The sequence below is a fragment of the Lingula anatina genome, chromosome 4 (genome assembly GCF_051362555.1).
Source record: "Lingula anatina isolate TDL-2025a chromosome 4, LinAna3.0, whole genome shotgun sequence".
Classification (NCBI taxonomy): Eukaryota; Metazoa; Brachiopoda; class Lingulata; order Lingulida; family Lingulidae; genus Lingula; species Lingula anatina.
This window is the reverse complement of record NC_141770.1, coordinates 22742848-22764664: the sequence shown is the minus strand read 5'-3', so window position 1 is coordinate 22764664 and position 21817 is coordinate 22742848. Positions and strand designations below refer to the sequence as shown.

The window sequence follows — 21817 nt, the reverse complement described above, 5'->3', positions numbered from 1 at the left end:
AAAAAACTCTTGCAACACCATTTCACAACAAATCAGGTTTATTTGTATTTCAATAATATAGCAGTGTTGCAACACATAAATGCAGCATTATCTGAGCTCAACTTGCATAAAAATAATGACAAATCTAAGTAAAAAAAAAAAAAAAAAAAAAACATTACAAGTAGAACTAGGCAAAAAGAGCATTTTTTGCTTTCTTGTGTCCTTCATATAATAACACTATAATTAGCCTGTTTGCTACTGGTACTTCATGCCTTCCTCATAAAGAGCTCTTATCATTGTAGAGCAAATCTGTATACATGACTTTTCACAATTTGATTCCGAGCTTGACACTGTACTGTATATATGATAAATGTTTAAGTCACAAAATGTTACACTATAACAGAATATGTTTTGACACTCAAAAATACTACATAGCCATAAATGAGAGACATAACAACAATTTTATCATATGGCAAAATCTTACCATGATAAGTAACAAATTGGACAGAATCACAATGGCTCTCACTCATTTTTTCCCTTATACTCTTAAGCCAAGACCAGTCCTGTTAGAATGCCCCCTTAAAGTTATGGCAAGAAAAAGTTGACTTTGAATCAAAATTTGACCTAGGATCTATGCCATTTTCTATGCTGGAGTAGAAGGGGTAAAAAGGCCCAATTTTTTCAGATCCCTACCCCTTTTGAAATTTATTTTGTGACCACTGCTAGCTATATTTGGCAACAGGTGTGGCCTTGAAAAAATAAACCATCTTGCTGACAGTGATATATATATATGCAGTCAACCGAAGCATGTTTAACTCATTTTTAAATAGAAATTCATTTATTATATTTAAACTTTTAAATGTTTCATGAACAAAACTACAGGTGTACATATACTTATCATTTGATTCTATTAAATCTGAACTTTTTATTAAATAGAAGAGCATACACTCAACATTTGTTCGTTTATGTTTTCTAATTTTTAAGTATCACATCTGCTATTTTCACCTGTTTGTTTTTTTTTCTTTATAACATTAACACCTGTAGCAAAATTGAGATAAGACAAATGGTATATAAATTATACAAAAAATTAAACTATATTTTAAGAATTGTTTTTTGGTGGACATGATTTCTTGCTTTCTGGCCAATAGACCTTTAAAATTTTTTCTGTAAAATACCTAATAGCATTTCTTTTGTGACAATCACAGTCTCTTTAAAATGAATGAGATTTTTCAATAAATAATGCACAGTTTTTACTTGCACACTGGGTTGAAAACAAAACACCTAGATTGACACATTGAAATAAATTAAGCTTTTCTGCAACAACTACAGTTCTAGATATAATATTTATATTGAAGAGATTAACAAAAAGTAATTCATTCTCAGGTTCTATCCGTAAATATATTGTATTTAGACAGAAAGTGGGGTTTTAAAGGGATAATAACTCTTCGCTTTGGTCAAAAAATGAATTTTCCTGGAGTAAACAACAATTTTCCCATACTTGCCAATGGTTAATGAATCCATTTTTACATTCAAAGTTAGTCCCTGGTTTTTTTTTCTAAAAAGTTTGTTTTTTTGTTATAATCTCTTAAGAGATTATAACAGAGTATAGCCATCAATGGAGATCACGTGGTCTAAAGACAAGCTCAGATATCAGAATAATAGCTATAAATGCCGTTTTTTTTGGTATATCATTTTTCTATGAGTTGTTCACAGTGTTTTTATTGTGAAATATAGATCTCATACGAAGAGTTATTATCCCTTTAAGTAAACTTTAACCCGTTCAAAACCACCAGGCAGCTATATATTCCTTTAAATCAATTTCAGACAGGATGAATAAATGCAATAATTTTTCTCTTAATCTAAACACATGTGATTAATCATATTTTTCAAATATCTGTTTGTGTTACTGAGCAATGTTGTCTATTTGGCAATAATATGAACTCATTATTTAACCATTGGCCTGGACATATTTGGCGGTCGGGTATGGGTTCCTGATTTCTGCTACAGGTTCCCCAACTACCTGGAATGGTTGTTTGACTTTATATCCTGGACATTTGACTATCTGATTTGTGCACCTGACTACCTGGAATGGCTACTTGGCAAATTGTCCTGTTATATGGTTACCTGGTACAGTTATTTGGCTATCTGTTCTGTATATTTAGCCACATGGCTTGGCTATTTGGCTATCCGGTCTATATATTTTTAGCCCCATGGCTATTTGGCTATCTGGTCCATATATATTTAGACGTATGAATTGGCTATTTGGCACTCTGGTCTAGTTTCTCGGCCTCCTGGCTTGGCTATTTGGTTATACATGGTCTGGTTATTTGTGTGGATGGCTTGGCTATTTGGCTATCTGATTAGAGTGTCTGGCTACTTGGCACTTTGGTCTGATTTTTTGACCACCTGACTTGGTTATTTGACTATAATATGGACTAGTTGTTTGGATGCCTGGTTTGGGATCAGATAGCCAAATAGCCAAATAGCCACTACATGTAGTTAAGTATATTGTTTGGGCTATTTGGCCGCTTTTATAGTTCTCAAGGTCATGCTTACTGGGATGTGGTCAGTCAGTAAAACCAACTGGGTCACAAAATTTAACCTGGTTACATTCTGAAAAATATAATGGAAATAAATAAATGGCTAAATAAATGAATTCATTTATGCTGTAATTTTTTTAAATAATTCTATTCATGAAACTTGATCTAGCTGATACATAATTTGTTATATCTCTAAATGCTTTATTTCTCATGCCTCAACATCTATACACTTCTTTTCAGCTTTATAAAATATCACTGTAACAGTTAAAACATCAAGAAATATTCAAATACATTACATTCTGTTTTTCAACTTTTTTATTGCAACTACCTGAATACTGCCCCTTCTGAACAGTATGTAATCCAGTCTCCTCTTTCCACCTACAGTGGGCTTCAAAATAATATCACCATGTTCATCTCTCTCTGGCATCACACCAGCGTAATCCAGACTACTGACCTCTATGTCAGCATCAAACACATAATACTGGCATAAGGCGGGATCCTCTAGGGCAGATTTAAATTTCTCTGGTGTTCCTATCCTTGGATCCCACATGGGTATGTGCCGACGATCAGTGCCTGAAAAATTAAATTTTACGTTTTTTTATGATGCACTGACAGACACAAACACACACAAAGAGGAAGCCATTCACTCCATTTAAACAAATGTTCAGTATTTTTCATCACAATGATTTTGCAAAGTCTCCAACAGTCTCCAATTGTTGAAAGAAGAAAGAAAATATAAATTCAGTTCACCCTTGGACAGTATACAAGTCTTTAAAAGGGTGCAATACATGGCTTCCATGTTTCACATGAGTTTAGTGTAATTTGAATATATGCATGTAATCCAAAAAATAAAAGTGAAAAAAAAGGTACAGCTTACCAAGCACCCATTCCTTATCTAAACCTGGCTTCACTCGACAGATATCGACATACTTATCAAACAGGGGATGCTCCCAGCAATAGTGGTGACCTGGATACACAAATACATTTGTTTTGTGAAAACATGTATCATTTTGAGCTCAAAGAATATAAATCCTCATTCATTTCAAAACAGGAACAAAAAAGTGAAAAAAGCAAACCAAATTTTCCTATTTGCACAAATCACCAAGATGCATTCAAACAAACAAGTAAATAAATAAGACAACTTAATTAATTTCCATTTACTTTGTTAAAATCTAGCCTTTTTGCTTAAAGGAGGCACTCTCCCATGAACACCCCCTAACCCCCTTCTCCCCAAAGAAAAAATTAATTAAATGATCATGCAATATTCTAGGTGCATGACAGGGGCGGATCCAGAGATATTTTCTGACAGTCTTCAAAATTATCTTTGTTGATCCATCCTACATTTTTGACCGTCTTCCGACAGAAAACATTAGATACCTGTCAATGTAAACTTGAAAATCTGACCGTCTTCTGGAAGACCCAGAAGACGGCCTAAATCCGCCCCTGCATAATTATGCAATATTTTATGCACATCTCACAGTCATATAAACTTACATGTAATAGGGCCCAACTGTATATCGCTGTACCTGAAATATGTAACTTACCTGGAGACATATTATCAAAGTTGAAGTCACCGCACACTACATCAAAGGCGACCACTTCCCCAAAGGAATCCTTCTTGGACCTAAACTCCTCCAACCATTGCACCAAGCAGTCTAACTGTTTTAGATGTGTTTTATCCTTGCCTGCAATTAAGATAATATATCTTGATATTACTGAAATATTTATTTTTCCATTGCCTAATTCACTTATGATAGGACTTAAAGGGTTTTGACAAGAAAAACTACAATTATTGCAATATTTCTAAGGTCCCTAAAAATTTCATTACCTGTTTATCAATCAAGCAATTAGCAGACCCTTTATTTTTTTCTATTTGACTTAGGCCAAGTCAATAAGACATGCACTGCTTTTTTGCTTTAATGTAAAAATGCAATTTGATGAGTTGGGGGTTGTAATTTCAGGACATCAGAAAAAGTACCAAAAAAGAAAACAGGATGATTTAAGACAAAGAACATTACATATATTGTCTCTTTCTCATCATATCTGAACTTTTTTCTCTTGACATATCCAATTATAAACAAACATTTCATATCCAAGCTTTTCATTATTGTATTCTTAGCCTGATATAGTGTGTATATACCTTAATCAATACAGCAACTTTTAACTTACAACCTCACCACCTTAAGTTTACCTGGATATGCTTGTAAGTGAGTATTTGTCAGGTATCCAACTACATCTTGTCCTGTGCTGTTCTGTCCTAATAGGATCTGAAATTATGACAATATGCCATAGTAAATTCACTAAATGTGTTCAGTGTGATTTAGATCTAGATGCTCCCATTTTTGGAATGTGCCTGAGTGCTGAACCACCAAATATATGTTATATGTGCCAGAACTACTTCAATTAAAAATTTATATACTTCTGCAGGTTCAGCATTTTCAGAAGCAACTTGCCACTGCTGATATAGATTTTAAAAAACATATGCTGTTAATCTTAGGACAATGAGGGCATAAAAATGTCATTTTCATGTACAAAATATGTAGTATGTGATGGCCCAAGACCTAGTGCTCCCTGAAATGATTCATGTTGCAAACCACTTACTGGTCATACACTGAAGATGAAAGGATATATATTACAGCCCAAAACCTTCCAGCCATTTAAGTAAAACATAATACTTTTTAAATTAAACATTTTAACCTGCCATAATATCTTGAAGCACACCACTATCACACTTACTTTAGTGATAAGAACTCCTTTGGAGGACAAACGGCACTGCATTTTACTGTCTTGAAAGTAGTCAAATTCTGCATGCATTATAGGATACTTGCTGGCAATGGCAAGGCCACTGTTGTAGGTATAAAAATTACTATGCAAGCTATGAACACCTACGTCATAGATAATGTATGGATAGCACTTGTGAAGTTCTTCTACCAATCTTTTACTGCTCTGTCGATCAAATGTTTCTTGGAAGCAGACAAAATCAGATGCTGGAAATTCTGTGAGAATGGCATGATCTATAGGATCCTCTTCTTTTCCCTTTGCTGCTGGTATTCTTACAGGAGCTGCACCATTTTGAACATGACCATTATTTTTAATTGTAGTGTTAGCTTTAGACAATTGCGTTAGATGTGATGTTCCGTCACAACCATCACAATCACCTGAAACTTTGGCTCCAGTCCTAGCAAACTCTCTGCCCATCTCAGAGCCTCTGAGGGTATTATGAGTCAAATTATTCATCCTCCCCACACAGTTAGGCAGCAAACACACATTAGCTGTAACAAATGTATACTGATCTTTCAAATAAGACACTGTTTCTTTCCGTATCGAACAGGAGTAGATGAACGGTTGCACAATAAATGGTTGCACCAACAGAAACCACAGAGAAAAACTAATCACCAACAGTGGAAGAGTAGCTATAGTGCCAAGCAGTGTGAGTGGTGCTATGATAAAAAGATGTGGTAGCCGTCGCCATGGGGTCTTCAATTCCTGTGTTGTGGGGACGAAGCAGCATAGAAACTCATCCAATAGCAGATACCATGGCCTGTACATGTAGAAACACACCCAGTCCAAGAACTGGGCAAACCTGTTGCTGAACGGGGATTGGCTCTGGTGAAGCATTATTAAATCTTTCTGGTATTTTCCTCCTGAGGCAGTTAATTAGAAGGATCTACTGGTTTGCAATCTTTATGTATTTTAGTCAAAGCTACTGCACATGTTAATATTCCAAAGTTCGCTTTAATTGGTAATATATTATATATAATATACCCTGGATCTAATCACATTTCGATGTGCCAGTCTGCAAATATGAGGCTATTCTACTGCTGCATTATAAACCTGTATTCCAGCTTATCAAAGTTATCTAGTTTTCAAGAGCATGTTCATCAAGTCCACTCACTGTTATCTTTCTCATGTTATCGTGTGACATCATGCAGTCTTGTTACTAGTAGTTTTGACCTTCTAGGTTTGGCATCTCAAATTGCTCAACCTGAATTTGTTAAAATCTTGTATTTATTCCATGTGGGAGTCTGACCAATAATGACTAGTCTTTCTTCCTTTCCTTTTTTTTTTATTAGCAGTGCTGGCAGCTAGCCCCCAGGTTCCACAGTGAAGAATTAGACCATGCCCATGGGACATCTGACTGAAAAAATATAATGTGTATAGAGATGGAGATTAACTGTAGGTCAATAACCTTGTATTTGGATGGAAGGGCAGAGTTCAGTTCAGGTATACACTTCTTCGTGTTATATATCTAAAACAAATATAATAATTATAGCCAACAGGGGCAGATTGAGGCCATCTTCTGAAAGACAATCAGATTTTCAAGTTTACATTGACAAGTATCTTTTTATTTTTATTTTTTATTTTTTTTTCGGAAGATGCTCAAAAATGGAGGATTGGTCTACAAAAAAGACTGTCAGAAAATAGCTCTGCATCCACCCCAGACCAAGGCCTTAATATGAAGAAATGCATTAATCATGATAAACAAAAAAAGTTTGAAACCACAAATTCCCTTTTAATTCACACCAAGCAGTTAGTACATTTTTATGTATCACACCAGTTTCAGATGCAATATCCTGGCTTTTTTTATTAGGCCACACTTTTTTATTTTTATGGATGACATCCTCTGGGGACCCCAAAGTCGGTGCGAGCGGGCGAAAAAAAAAAAAACAGTCCAAAAAAAAAAAAAAAAACTGCTTAAGAAAAGTTATGTTTTCAGTACACAGCTGGAAACACTAATTTACCACATATATATGCTGCATATTACCAAATCTATTTAAGGTTATTTCATGCATTCTGTTGGTATAGAAACCAATAAAACAAATATCAAATAAATAGCGTGTCTTTATTTGTACTCTCAGAAAATTAAAGCATTGTAAACACTTCACAGAATTGTTAAAAAATTAAGCAAAGATAGGCCTATGCTTCCTACTACTAAGGTAATTTCGGTCGATGCCATTTTGTCTACTTCGACTCACACGCTAGCAGCCAACTATCGGGTGGCCTGTCCGACCTTCAGTCCACCAAATACCGCGACGCTCTTGTCGACCCTTTTTTCGCTCCAAAAAGAAACTGGTATGTGCTGCTTTGGACAGAATGTCACTGAAATTTTCCGGGCGATGATTGCTGGCCGCGGCCAGCCTTTCGTAAAATTGTAAAAGGGTGATATCTCCATGTCCAATATCAATGGCAAACCAATCCAAAACGACGGCCCCCGTTCTCTTTATGACTTTAATTGTCGTGTATTTTGAAATTAATGCTAGAGATGAAGTTGACGGCAAAACGGCCATATTTCCATGTGGTGATAATACGCATGCGCAGAAAGCTCATTTTCCACACTCGGAACTACTCGGATGTCTCCGCAGTCGACAATGACAGTATGGAGCTTGCGGAATTAGCAGAGAATTGCCGATTGCATTTTCCGGCAAATTCAACAACGATGTTTGCGACAACCGACTTCCTTTGGGGGGGGGGGGGGGGGGGGGGGGGGGGGGGGCGGCGGCGGTTTGGGGGGGGGGATTTTTTTTTTTTTTTTTTTTGGAGAACGGACGAAAATCGGTGCGCGCGCAGGATGTCATCCATAAAATTAAAAAAGTGTGGCCTTACGTAAATTAAGCCTAAGGTTCCATTCCCAATGAAACTATCGTATTACATAGAAGTAACCAATTCTGTGGGGACTCCTGCTGATTAGCGAAAAATGAAAATGTACTGCTTGGTGTGAAAAAGAACTTGGTTTCAAACTTTTTCAATTATTTTTTCAGGTTCAGGTCTTATAATTGTTCTTTTTATTTAACGTATATAATGTTACGAAGTGTACACCTGAACTGTTTAATTGGGGAGGTGCCCCAAGAGTAAGGCTAAATGTGGGAACTCTAGACAGTCGTGCTAGTGCTTGACCCAAGCCAAGGCGTAAAATAAGTGCGTTTTTTTTAAAATACAATAAACAATAATCGCACAGCCAAGCCGCAAGCTCAATTCATCTACTGCCAATAACTTGCTACAAGTATAGATAGCAACTTATACGCACTACTACTTATCAAAAGACAAACCACCACCGGCTTGTTCCTGGTGCTCAGCTGCAGATACAGAGCTGTTTACAAAACTTGTCTTAGCTTCGACGCAGGTTATCAGTTAATTAACTTGAGGTACATATATTTCATTGAAAACAATACTTCAAGTAATTTTAAATTTATTCAGTTGATAATCAATAGACTTTGAGTACATAAAATATATCCAAAACGTTCGAAACTTAAGTATAGGTAAGCTGCTAGCCAAACAATAAAGTACGCGAGGGCAAAGTTGGAAGCGTGATGGAGTGAGGAAACTTTAACACAAAGAAAAGTGGAAACGTTTTTGGTTGAAGCATGTGACAATCAGTAGGTAAGTCGCCAAAGCACGTATATATTAAATCATGTATACAATGTCACTGATGTATCCAGTCTTGAAACCTTAAAATACAAGAGCATAAAAAAGTTCGGTACCAAGGCAAAATTCTGCTGCTGGTTTTAGGTACAGTTTAACTGCAATTCCTCATTGAAAGCCACAACAAGGTTCTTTGCCAAGTGCATGTGGGCGGAGATTTCTACAGTTCAGTCAGGGTGTTAAATGTATTTAAGCCGTGGTGTTACTCATGGCACTTGATTAAATTTACGTCTAAACTTAGGCGGGGCTGTGAAATATTTGAACCTTGCGATCAAGCCAAAAGTTACTCAGCCTTTGTCTTGGAACGCCATGGATATGTTTTTTTCCTCAGTTGATTAAATTGAGTATTATAACTCGTAGATGATGTGGGTAAGCCATCATCAGCTCAAGAAAAAGATGAAATATTGATGAACTACTGGTTTGAAGGAATTTTTTAAAGATAAAGAAAGGTAAAGAAAAAATGACAGAAAACATGATAAAAATATCAGAATAACCTCATGGCCCAGGTTCTGTACTAGAGGAAATATTTACAATCCCTTTATTGTGGAGTGGTATTTATATTTGTACAAAAGCAGTTATCTGTTTATGTTATTAGTTATATTATTTTGAATGTTAAAAAGAATATATTTGGATATATAAATGAACAGATGTGCTTTAGCAATTTTAATGAGTACAAATTATATTTTTGATTTAAGAAATCAGGATAGTTTTTTTCTTTATGATGAAATGAGGATATGTAGGAAAATTTCAAAGAATGACAACTCCATAATATCTTCATGCATAGGGATATTTTTACCATTTTAGTCTGTTGATCAGAGACAATTCATATCATGATCAATTGACAGTTCATTTATTTTTCATCAACATTTTGCCAAGTGATAAAATTCGAGCCATTGTCAATAATGTATCTTATCCTCTGAAGTCTAGCTATATGTAAGATATTGAACAAAGTCTTAAACCCAACCATGAAAATAATGAACTGGATCATAGACTAAGTGCAAGCCCATATTTATATCTGAACTGGTTTACAAAGCCAAACAAAGGAGCTTATTGAAATTATTGAAATGACTCTAATTTCTCAGGTCAAATGTGAATTAAACAGATTGAAAACATTTTTCACTACACAAACAAAATATTCCAATTAAACATGACCCCTTTTTTGCGGAATTTATTGATCTATTTGTTTCCTCTTGTTTTTCACAGCCACACAACATGGGTCGCGGTCTTTCTTCTTCATAATAAAAAGAACCCACAGGTAGGGTAAATATTACGCAGCAGACCCCAGTGGTGTCAACAGAACAAAGTTCCGCCTGTGTAATTGATTCCACTGTTTTCCATTTCACGGCTCCAGTCTCTCTGGGACTGTGTCCCTTGTTTCGTTTTGTTTTTACACTGTATTGATCATGTATTGGTCATTGAAGGTAAACAGTATTGGTGCGGTGCTCAGTATTGTAACTGTAATGTATGTAAACAGGTGTGGTAAGTGGATTGTAATATAATAGTTCACATCTATTTGGGAGCTTGACAGAGAGACCCCTGGTCAGGGAATACATCTGCTAGGGTAAGGTATATTTTGCAAACTGTAAGTGGACTTAAAGGTAACTGTGATTTTTCTACCAAATGAAATTTTCTTCAAAAAACCAAAAGAATTTTTGATCTATTCACAAATCATTGCTTAACCCATCCCTGCACATTATGAAAAGGTTGGTATAGCATAAGATTAAATAAATGTACATGTTATAAGTGTCTGATTTTCAGCATATGACATTTTATGTTTTACAACTATGCTGAAATTACTATATTTATCAATATACTAGTACTAGTAGTAGTAGTCCCGAGAAATTAATACCAGAGTAAGATGGATGCAAAATCTGGATGAAAGGATTAACTGGAGTAGGGAAGGAGGATTAATGTGGGGGAATTATCTCAAAATTGTGGATTAATAAGAGAAAGGAATTAAATTCTGAGAATCACAATGATTGGTCAAACAAAGGGAAACCCTTGTTGTGTAAAGCTGATTAGATAAAGTTAATCATTCAACATGGTTACAGCATTGTAAAGTTTTTATTTGCAGGAAAGCTTTCCTCTGTCTGAAAAGACTTACTGGTGGTAGGCTGTTGTAACATTAATCATACTCAGCACTTTTGCAGCTTCTTCCAAAAAGAAGTATTCTCATGCATTTGTTTATGGATATTATTCAATGAACTGATATGAACCCAGTCAACAAGAAATATCAGATCTTTGATCTGATAGGTTTTTCTGGGTCAAATAATTATAATTGTCACCTTGTGATTGATCAGTATATATGATGAATAAAGATGTAATACTTTTGCCTATTGGTCAAAAGTTTTCTTGGTATATGAAACATCTGTTCCCATTGGTTAGTGCTCATCATAAGTATAAAGCAGTTGGTAAGGTGAGATAGGATGTTCCATATTGTCAGTGCACAATCCAGGAGACCTAGAGTATAGTCTATGATGGTGACCAGTTGAAGAATGTGGTCAGTGCAGTCAGTGTGTACGGGTAGTGGTGAACAGCAAAACCAGACTTTGACAGACTGCCCAAGGTATCTGTGTTTTTATGATTTTTTTTATAGATAATAATATTTTTTTAAATGATGCTTTTTGTTTGGACAGAAGCGTAGTTGGCCATCATGCTTTTGCATGTGCACCTAGAATTCACCTTTTATTTTTACTATTCAATATTTTAAAGTGAATCACTAAAAGGAGTATTTTTTTTTTTCTGGAGTACATGCCAAGTGTGTAGTGATATTTTCCCCTCCCACAGTGCCCCACCTAGGGCAATATCTATCCACCATGTGATATTTCAACATGTCAGTTAATTTGACTGAAAAAGGCCTGCTCTGAATCTGACTGAGAGCTTGGTTTTACACTGACTCGATTTGATTTTTCAGACCCCCCCCCCCCAATTTGAAATTGCTGGCTGTAGGCCTTTTGCAGAGCTGGCAATATTTTACACCTGCATGTTTGAGTAAACTTTATGATGCTTAAACACCATTGGGTTTACACCACAGAATGGAAGTTCATATAATAATTCATAACTTAGCCTCTCAGCGTGGTCATAAACACTGCTTTGACTGTCGACAGTTGCTAGGGATTGGATTGCGAGATCCCTATCAACATCCACTTTTTATGTGGAAATCTGAACCCATTAGAATTCTTTGGCTTATTGAATGAACAGTAATCATATAGTTTGATGTTGAAAAAGGTGGTTTGGGAAGTTTGGACCCAGGTTGTGTAAAGTTTAGGTAAGGTCATCATGCAGGCAATGCCACTGAGGTAGATATTTAGACTTCTGTCTGAAAAATAATTTGTTTTTGGCCAAGTACAGAAACTGGATTTTTCTTATCAGAGAAATGGTCATATGTTAATACATAATGACAGCAAGATTAACAGTAAAAAAGTTGTATATTCATAAAAATAACAAAATATACAACTCATTATCGTGTAATTGCAATCAGTTGCAGGGTCCACAGCATGATGTTCAAATTATTGAGCAACCAGTAGTAGTTTGATTAAGTAGAAAAAAAACACTACCGAATGTCTGTAGTTTGTAGTTTCGAAGATGAATGAACTGACAGTAAACACAGGTATCTTTATCCTTGTCCCTGGGCCCTATGGCAGGTGATGGCTGACATTCATTCATCTTAGAAACTAGGAATGTGAGATTTGAGAAAAGGATGCCAAGTTATGTACCAGCAGATTTGGGAGATAGCTATGACAGGTGTTTGTGCATACCTGGACTAAAGAGAAAATGTTAAAGTGATCATTTTCTGCTGAAAAGCATGCCCATTGAAGAATAATTTATAAATATTTGGAGGGGAGAAGGATGTTAATTGATGGCATTCCAGTGCTTTGGAAGAGTTTAAATGGATTTTTCTGCTTTCTGTCTACTCTAGTCAGACCTGTGGTCTCCCTCCTTAACTTCCTTCCTCTCTCACTCCCTCCCTCCCCCGCCATTCAATTGCCCCCTCCTCTTAATCTCTCACACATGAATATTCCCACTAAAACTCTCTCTTTTCATCTCACACATGCATAAACACACACACACACACATACATTCTCTCACTCTTGCTCTTAATCTCTTACACATGCACACACACATAAACACACACACACACATTCTCTCACTCACCCCCCCCCCCCCCCCTTTACATACACAAGTCGTGACAAGTGCACTTGGCATTCTAGTCAATATTTACTCTGCTATTGAAGACAGAGAGTAAATCCCATCTAAGTTGACCAAAGCTTTATGTGTGGCTATGCCTGGTATTTAATGTGATTTGATGTGGATTTGAAGAGGACTAAGGGCTGGATATCTGGTATTGACAGTATAAAATGTGAGGTTGATCTAGATGGAGAATAATGTGATCAAACACCTGCCAGCAGCACAGCAGGGATAGTGTTAATATTTAAGTCAGGGGAGGTTTGAAGGTGCTTGAACAGACAGGTAAATTCTGAATTATAATTCTACTGGAATGTGCTGTAGTTATTAGTTTCTTCTCATTGGAAGATAGTATAAACATGGCGATAACTGTAATATTCTCATTGTAATAATAGTGATGATTCAGTTTTCTCTGTTATAGATGTCATTGTGATATCTGTTTTGATTATGTTTGCCTTTCGTTGGATACATTTTATGTATATCATTGTGCTTACTCGCAGTTTTCAACAAACCGAAGTGACAAGAAAAAAATTGTTACAATAATGACATAGATCTCTTCTATAAACATATCATTGGAGACCTCTGTTAACTGTGCTTTTTACTCTGAACATTCTTTGACTTCAGTCTGTCACTTTGCAGCTAAATTCACTTTCTAATTTATTCCTGCTATGTCCTTTACTTTTGAATCTGGCAATCAAGCAAACTTTATCTTGTACATATTCAAGATAGTATGTGCAATCCATGTTTCGCATACACATATTGTGAGAGTATGTATGTTCATGCACTGTCTTACTTGCAAACACCTACATGCTTTCATTTGCACACACACACAAACACACACACACACACACACACACACACACACGCTTGGTTGATAAAGCCTCTAAAGCTATAAAACATAACATGCAGAAAAAGCAGTGGTTAACTTTAAATCCTAAGCTTGCTATCAAATACAGCATTTTTTTTCCATCTTGTTCAGATTCCAGTACAGTGCATTCAATCAATCAATATAATATGTAGAGAACATATCACTGGCAAAGAGCCTTGGAAGTTGGTTAATGTACCCAGTGTTCACTGTGTTTACTATGCTCAATAACTTACTTCCACTAACTAGTAGCTGTTCATGTTACTAGTGTATCACTGTAGGAACATGCGGTTACATGGGTGTGTTGGCAAGGAGAATTATGTGAACTTTTGATAAAAGAGTGAGCTTGTGATGTTGTTTTTTTGTATGTGGGTGAATTTGTCAACTCTTATAAATGTTAAAACTGCTGGATGTGAGTCTGATCCCTTTTTTTTTTTTTTTTTTTTGGGGGGGGGGGGATAACTCATAAAAGTAGCCCTTGATTTATTGCCTCTTTTGATATAGTTTGCAGTTTAAATGTGACTAATTTTTAAAAGCTTGTCAATTTTAATGACCTGTATGAATTTCAAAAGTGAGTTTTTTTTAATACACGAGATCAGGCTCTACATTTATGTATTACACACATGTTCATAAATTAAATAGATTATACCACAGTCAGATTTGAAGTAAGTAACTTAATTAGTTTGAATGGATGTCCAGGGCTAGACATTAACTTTTTTGAGCACCTGTCCTTCGGACAGGTGATCATAAATTTGACCTGTCCGATTTTCAAACCAACCTGTCCAACAAAACCAATATACTTTTTTCTGTTCATACCTAGAACTTTGTAAATTAATATTTATAGTCATACATTTAATGTATTTATTACCAAAATACTCAATCAAATGAGCTGGAAAAATGCACCTTAAAATGAATTTATTTTCAGATAATTTTTTTTTTCATACTTGTGAACTCCTGAAGATTAAATCTTGCATATAAGTCTGATTTAACATAGTTCCAATCAGGGCTTCTCCTAGGATTTGGGGTACAGGGTCTACTAATTGTAAATCTGCAATTTGATAACAGATTCACATGAAGTTTTACAACAGCTAAGGAAAAAAATACCCTGAGTGGGAAGTGGGGAGGGGGTAGTTAAATTAATTTTATTAAAATATTCAAAATTAATAATATTTGAATATAGTTCAATGAAACATTAAATAATATTCATTTTATAATACTTTACTTATATTTATGTTAACAATTTTACTTCTTTAGGGGTTATCATGTGTTTGATTTTTCTTTAATATATGAATTAAATAAAATCAGTCTAAAGAGTTCCCCTTCTTTTTATTTAAATTCTCTTATTTGTTATTACTAATTTCTTCCTTACATCAATATCATTCTGGTATATGACAGCAATGTTAATTTATCATATTCCAGCACTAATTTTTAACTGCAAATAACATAAGTGATGCTAGAGTCATTTAAGAAAACATCATACAAAATTTCAGGTTATATTTTGGCAAAAAAAACTACATTTCAACAAGATCTTCAGTCCAAAAGATTTCACTTTCTATAGTGAGTAGATAGCATACAACGTATTTGATTGACGGGCAGTATGTTGCCTTGACAACAAACTAGATATAGCCAGTTCATCCAGTTCAATCTGGCTTTGTACCCAGTACAGTACTTGTGTAGTTTCTGTTTTTGGAACGGTCTTTATTACTATTGCATGTAGATTTTGAACTAAATAAATATTCAGCAAAGAACCTGATATGTGAATAGATTTTGTCTGATGAAATTCTGGAGGGTGTTCACTTTCATAATTTGGCGGTAAGTTTACTCAGACTTCATTTTGCGACTGCATGTGTTTTGTGCCAAAAGTAGGTCAATCTTTTCAATGCCATCTAGGAAGAGAATAAAAGACGTTAGTATGCAACAAAAATGATTTTTTAAAGACTTTTGCTTCAAATTTCTCACAAAACATGACCTGTCCGTCGGACAGCCAACCCTGCAACTTCACCTGTCCGAACTGAATTTTTACCTGTCCCGGACAGGCGGACAGGCGCTAATGTCGAGCCCTGATGTCATGTGAAGATTGAATTCACATTTTGTCTATTTATCAACCTTGTTTTTTGAGAATTTTGCTAGGAACAGTTCATAAGTTGACGTCTATTTTTCTCCATATTACAGGGCTGAACTCAATCCAAAGATGGGTTATGACATTGAGCGATTCATCGGACCAATCAACGATGGCCTTTTATGTTGCATCTGCCGTGATGTGCTTGAGGACCCATTGCAAGCGCCGTGTGAACACGCATTTTGTTCAGTTTGCATCCATGGCTGGCTTGTGCATGAGAATTTCTGCCCAGAGGACAGAAGGACACTATGGGCGTCTGAGCTCAAACCCATATTCCGTTACATGAAAAATGACTTAAACCAGCTCCAGATTCGATGTAAAAACACACGAGCAGGCTGCACGTTTGTGTGTGACCTCGAACACGCAGCTGCACATGACCGTGAGTGCCCCTTTGACACAGTGGAGTGCCCCAGTGTGGGATGCACAGTGATGGTTGAACGAAGGCAGATGGAGGAGCACCTCCAATCGTGCGAATTTAGAACACGTGAATGCCCGCGTGGTTGTGGCCTCCCCCTTTTGAGCACTGAGGATGCAGATCACAATTGCATTGCGGAGCTACGGACCACACTAGAACTTCTCCGCTCAGAGATGATCTGTAAAGTTGAAGATCAGAAACAAGAGATGGAGCTCCGCCTTGATGCACAGCGGCGCCACATGGTGCAAAGGGAAAGCGTTCTGCAGAGTCAGGTGGACGAGCTGAAATCTCAGATGTCACGTCTCACACAGGATGTCCAGATCTTATCAGATAAAGAGAAACAGCGCGTAGAGGAGACACAACGCTTAGAACTGGAAAAGAAAGAGCTGATGGATTTACTGCGTAGTTTACACATTCGGGAACCAGAGGAAAGAATCATCACCAAGAAGCACATTTGCCGTCAGTGTCATAAGACAGAGAAGGTCACTCTGCTGTAGTAACTTTTGTATTGTCTTGTTATCACTTAGGCCATGTTCAGTTCAGTTTTAACTAAAACTGTTATAGTTCTTATTTAAGGAAGTACACTTTTTGCTACCTCTACAATATATGAGTTATTTGGTTGGAATAAGGAATGGTGGTTGATGTAGTTAAAATAACATTTACAACTTATTTTTCAGAATATTAATTCACTTCAAATTAGTGAGGGTTTACATAGATGATAGGTTCTTTAAAAATATACTTCTTGAAGTAAGATATATTGGTTTATTTAAGACTATCCTGAACATAGCCTTTTTCATCTGTAGTGCCATAATACATTAAAAGTTGAGCAGTTGAAACTTCTGAAACAAAGGCCCTTTTTGCATCATGCAGTGCACCTACACAAAAAAAAAACTCTTTTAGAGTCATAAGACTATAGATAGCAGCTGTAGTTTGCCACAACAACCATGCTGTCATATTCATCATATTTTTAAGATCATTATGCTTAGAAAGCCATGTAGAATTTCATATTTGATACATTGCCATATGTAATTGTGCTTCAGCTGTTAGACAAACATTTTGCCATCATTCAGTCATGCCATTCATAGTGTCATTAGGTAGCAAGAGATATCAATTTGTGTGTCAAACCAGATACCTGTTTGTTGAAGTTGTGTCTCCTTTCAAATTGGTCATTATTAGAGTGACCAAATATGACCCATATCAGGAAGACATCAGATTATGATTAGGTCAGCATAAAAGGCCAATCTAATCCCTCTGTGCCTCTGCCAAAGTGAGGGAATTAGTTCAGTTTTTTTTTTTTTTTTTTTTAGGTCTACCCAGCTTAGCTGAAAACTGGCCATAAAATGTTTAAAAATTAGCAACTTTAAGGCAAATTTTTTTTTTCATTTTCTTCTTTCAATTTTGTGTCATTTAATGTAGAAACTTTGTTTTGCATAAGTGAATGTTTATCACTAGTGAAATTTATACTTTTTTTTCCCAATAATGCCAAAAAGACAAAGATTTTGAACTGATTTTGAACAGAATTGCACATTTAATCCGTCCCAGATTCTTGACAATTAACCATTTTTGGTTAAAATGTTTTCTTTGCAGTGCTGATAATCATAGTGATATACTTATACTATAGGTCTTTTTATCTATCCAATTGTTATTATACATAGCATATAACAGTTTGCATCATTCAGCTTTGGTTTTTATGCATGGGTTTTAAGACTTGTTGCTGACTCACTGTGATATATGGAATGGGGAAACTTTTAAAGTGGAATATGAATACAGTGATTACTCGATCTTTTCAATGGGGGGGGGGGGATTGTGAATTTTTCAGTCATAATATCTTAATAATTAGGACATCCATATTGAGTTGTAGAAACAAAATTAAAAAGCAGGTTACTCTATAGTTCTCTTCAATGCAGTTAAAGCACCACAAATGCTTTATAGAAAGATAATTTTTGCCCATTGAAAAGATCAAGTAAATATAATGGTCTGTTATTAAAATATTAAAGGGACATTTTTGTGCATTTCTACAACACAAATGAATTATTTGATTATCCAGAATATTTGTGATAGTGCCCAGTATGTCACAAATTGATGGCAAACATCTGGTAGCATTGAGCATTTGGTGGTGTTTGTTCTTTGTTGGAATGAGGTCTTATGCCAAATAGTTATTAAAAACAAGTGGGCCAAGGTGAGGGGAAAAAAGATGAATCTTTATGTATATCTATACATATATTCATAGGTTTATTTGTTTATTTGCTAAGAAGTTTGAGTGGTATTTCATTTATATGTTATTTTTAACGATTATTAAAATCCACATTGGTAGAATTTTGGTTTGAGAGTTCAGCAATTTTGAACTTTTGTTTATTTGCATGATTTATTTGTATGTTTGTATAGCATACTCCTGTGTAAGTGGTGAAAAGGTAAGGATATGGTTGGTAAATCATAGATAGATTTCAATAAAAGGTTCAAAACTTCAGAAAAATAAGGGAAATAAAAATGTAAAATACAGGAAAGCTTGGCAATGAAGGAGGATTTTTATGTACAGACACAGATATGTCTGTACATATTGCCATCACCTGCGTCTGTCGTCGTCGTTCATGTCGCCGTCGATGTCGCCGTCGCCGTGCACTTTCAGCGTTAACACCATAAGTGGAAGACAGTTTTACTTTTTGGCTTTATATTTACAAAGCTGATGAATATTCATAAAACGCAGGTCAAGTTCGAAAATCAGCATGATCGGGCCGTTATTGTAGAATTTATGCTGTTTTTTCACTTTTCAGCATATATGCAACACTGTTAACACATTTCAAAGAAAACCGATAGGCATGTTGTCATGAAACTCACAGGAGTAATCAATCTTACTAAAACGCAGGTGAAGTTCGAAAATCGGCATGATCGGGCCACCATTTTAGTAGTTATGCTGTTTTTTCACTTTTCAGCATATATGCAACACTGTTAACACATTTCAAAGAAAACCGATAGGCCTGTTGTCATGAAACTCACAGAAGTAATCAATCTTACTAAAACGCAGGTCAAGTTCGAAAATCAGCATAATCGGGCCATTATTTTATAAGTTATGCTGTTTTTTCACATTTCTTCAGATTCAATTCTTAGGTATGTTAACAGTCTCATTATTTAATTAATAAGATACGTAAAAGTGTTTGTTTGACATTTCCTGCATCTTTACAACATTGTTAGTTGATTATGTAAAAATGATGGTAAACTTGTTATCATGTATTGTGTAATAAAGTGTCAAAAATGGAAATAAAATCATATCATTGCAGTTTGTAAGATTCAATCATTCATTATGTTCAGAAACTCAGAATGGAGGAAATTGGACATTTGACACTGTTCTATTGATATTTTTCACATCTCTTCAACTTTCTTAGTTGATCATATAAAAATGGCAGTAAACTGTTAATTTTGTTTTATGTTAAAAAAGTGTTAAAAATGGAAATAAACCCATTTCATAACAGTACTGTCTTGTTTCACATTTCCTCAGATTCAATTCTTAGGCATGTTTACAGTCTCATTATTTAACTAATAAGATACGTAAAAGTCTTTGTTTAACATTTCCTGCATCTTTACAACATTGTTAGTTGATTATGAAAAAATGATGGTAAGCTTGTTATCATGTATTGTATAATAGAGTTTCAAAAATGGAAATAAACTCTTATCATTGCAGTTTGTCAGATTCATTCATTCATTCACAATGTTCAGAAACTCAGAATGGAGGAAATTGGACATTAAACACTGTTCTATTGATATTTTTCCCATCTCATCAATTTTCTTAGTTGATCATATAAAAATGGCAGTAAAGTGTTAATTTTGTTATATGTTAAAAATTGTTAAAAATGGAAAAAAATGCATTTCAGGACAGTGCTGTCTTGTCTACATTTTGGCATTTTCAAGGTGTGACTTTGAAGTTCCATGGGCCTGAAGACCTTTGCTAGTCACATTTTCTGAATATCCATGATACTAATATTTTATTTATTTAAAATTGATGGTTATTATCCTGTTAAACATTATGTAATATTGCATCAAAATTTGAAGAAACCCCTATTTTGGACACTGCTCCCTTGATGACCATTTAAGGATAACCATGTCACTTACTGTTCTCAAACTTACAGGAAATAAACATGGGACTAAAATACAGTTCCATTAGGCAGTGCAGTCTATTTGGTAAATTTTTCTGGCAGTTAATCAGTTTTTTGTGAAAACTTAATTTTTCACATATTGGCAATTTCAAGGTGTGACTTAGAACCGCCTTGGGCTTGAAGACCCATGCTAGTCACATTTTCTGAAAATCCACGATACGTATATTTTATTATTAAATTTTTTATTCTTTATGCTGTTAAGCATTATGAAATATTGCATCAAAATAGAAGAAAACACAATTTTGGGTATTGCTGCCATGATGACCATCATGGGAAAACCATATTACTTATGATTGTCAGACTTTTAAAAAAGAAACATAGGACTAAAATGCAGCTCGAGTTGGAAAAGCAGTCTAATTGACTTCTTTTTCTGAAAGTTTTACATTTTCAAAGTGTGAACTTGAACTCCCATGGGCCTGAAGCCTTATGCTTGTTACACATTTTACTTACATTGGTATTACCTGTTGAGCATAATTAAAATTTGATGTTGAATTTGCAGTTTAACATAATGTACTTTTACACCAGAATTGACAGTAGCCTATTTTGTTATTTCCTGCTATTTGTCTGTACATTTGACAGCTTTGCTGCCTTGTTAATAAAAGAGTTGAGGGGGATGCCACAATGGAGGGGAATTGTTGTTATCATAAGTTTATTAAAAAATACCTGATGTAAGATAAATCATCCAGGTGAGGCATTTATTAAATCTGCTCCTGTAAGTAGCATTAAAGTGCTGCAAAAAACGAAGCAATTATTGATATGATATTATAATGGTATATTTTAGTTATTACCTCATGGTTATTATATATACTTACACTTAATAGCACTTGTGTATATATTTTTACATTATAAATAAATCGCTTGCCTTTGTGTCTGTTTTGTTTTAACAATGTATTATAATAAATAGCATTACAGAGACGGTTTATTTCAAGAGGAATGTTTTCTTTTGAAAAACAGCATGATCAGATTATTTTTAGAACTTGATGCTCGTTAAATGTCAAACAATGTCAAACAACCATAAATAAGGACAATAGATAAAGTGATATTGAAAAAATTCTTATTTTGACACAAATCACTGATATGGGTTCGGCCTTGACTGTGTGTTACAGCATATCATCAAAATATCTTGGTGTATGCTGAAGGTAAAAT

At 35.1% G+C, this 21817-nt stretch overlaps 2 protein-coding genes across 8 annotated transcripts; one reads left to right on the top strand and one right to left on the bottom strand.

The window, feature by feature from the left end:
- Nucleotides 1–291: 291 nt before the first annotated feature.
- On the bottom strand, nucleotides 292–8600 carry LOC106163622 (sphingomyelin phosphodiesterase 5). Of its 3 annotated transcripts, none has more exons than XM_013541270.3 (7): nucleotides 8545–8600; nucleotides 5256–6657; nucleotides 4711–4786; nucleotides 4064–4204; nucleotides 3397–3486; nucleotides 2848–3092; nucleotides 292–2592 (listed from the first exon to the last, which is right to left on the bottom strand). In XM_013541270.3, exons 2-7 carry the CDS (start codon nucleotides 6135–6137, stop codon nucleotides 2497–2499), a joined length of 1530 nt encoding a protein of 509 aa, XP_013396724.3. In that variant the 5' UTR covers nucleotides 6138–6657; nucleotides 8545–8600; the 3' UTR covers nucleotides 292–2496. The 3 variants fall into 3 exon arrangements, with proteins under 3 accessions (XP_013396724.3, XP_023931355.2, XP_086867316.1); XM_024075587.2 differs by having other exon boundaries at nucleotides 5409–6657; XM_087011190.1 differs by having other exon boundaries at nucleotides 8567–8582.
- Nucleotides 8601–8764: 164 nt separating this feature from the next.
- On the top strand, nucleotides 8765–21538 carry LOC106160437 (RING finger protein 151). 5 transcript variants are annotated; one of them, XM_087011192.1, is made up of 3 exons: nucleotides 8775–8897; nucleotides 10143–10194; nucleotides 16162–21538. In XM_087011192.1, the coding sequence occupies exon 3, from the start codon at nucleotides 16181–16183 to the stop codon at nucleotides 17018–17020; it is 840 nt and encodes a 279-aa protein (XP_086867318.1). In that variant the 5' UTR covers nucleotides 8775–8897; nucleotides 10143–10194; nucleotides 16162–16180; the 3' UTR covers nucleotides 17021–21538. The 5 variants fall into 5 exon arrangements, with proteins under 5 accessions (XP_023931353.2, XP_086867318.1, XP_013392516.2 ...); XM_024075585.2 differs by lacking the exon at nucleotides 10143–10194 and having other exon boundaries at nucleotides 8765–8897; XM_013537062.3 differs by lacking the exons at nucleotides 8775–8897; nucleotides 10143–10194 and adding an exon at nucleotides 10308–10500.
- Nucleotides 21539–21817: the final 279 nt, after the last annotated feature.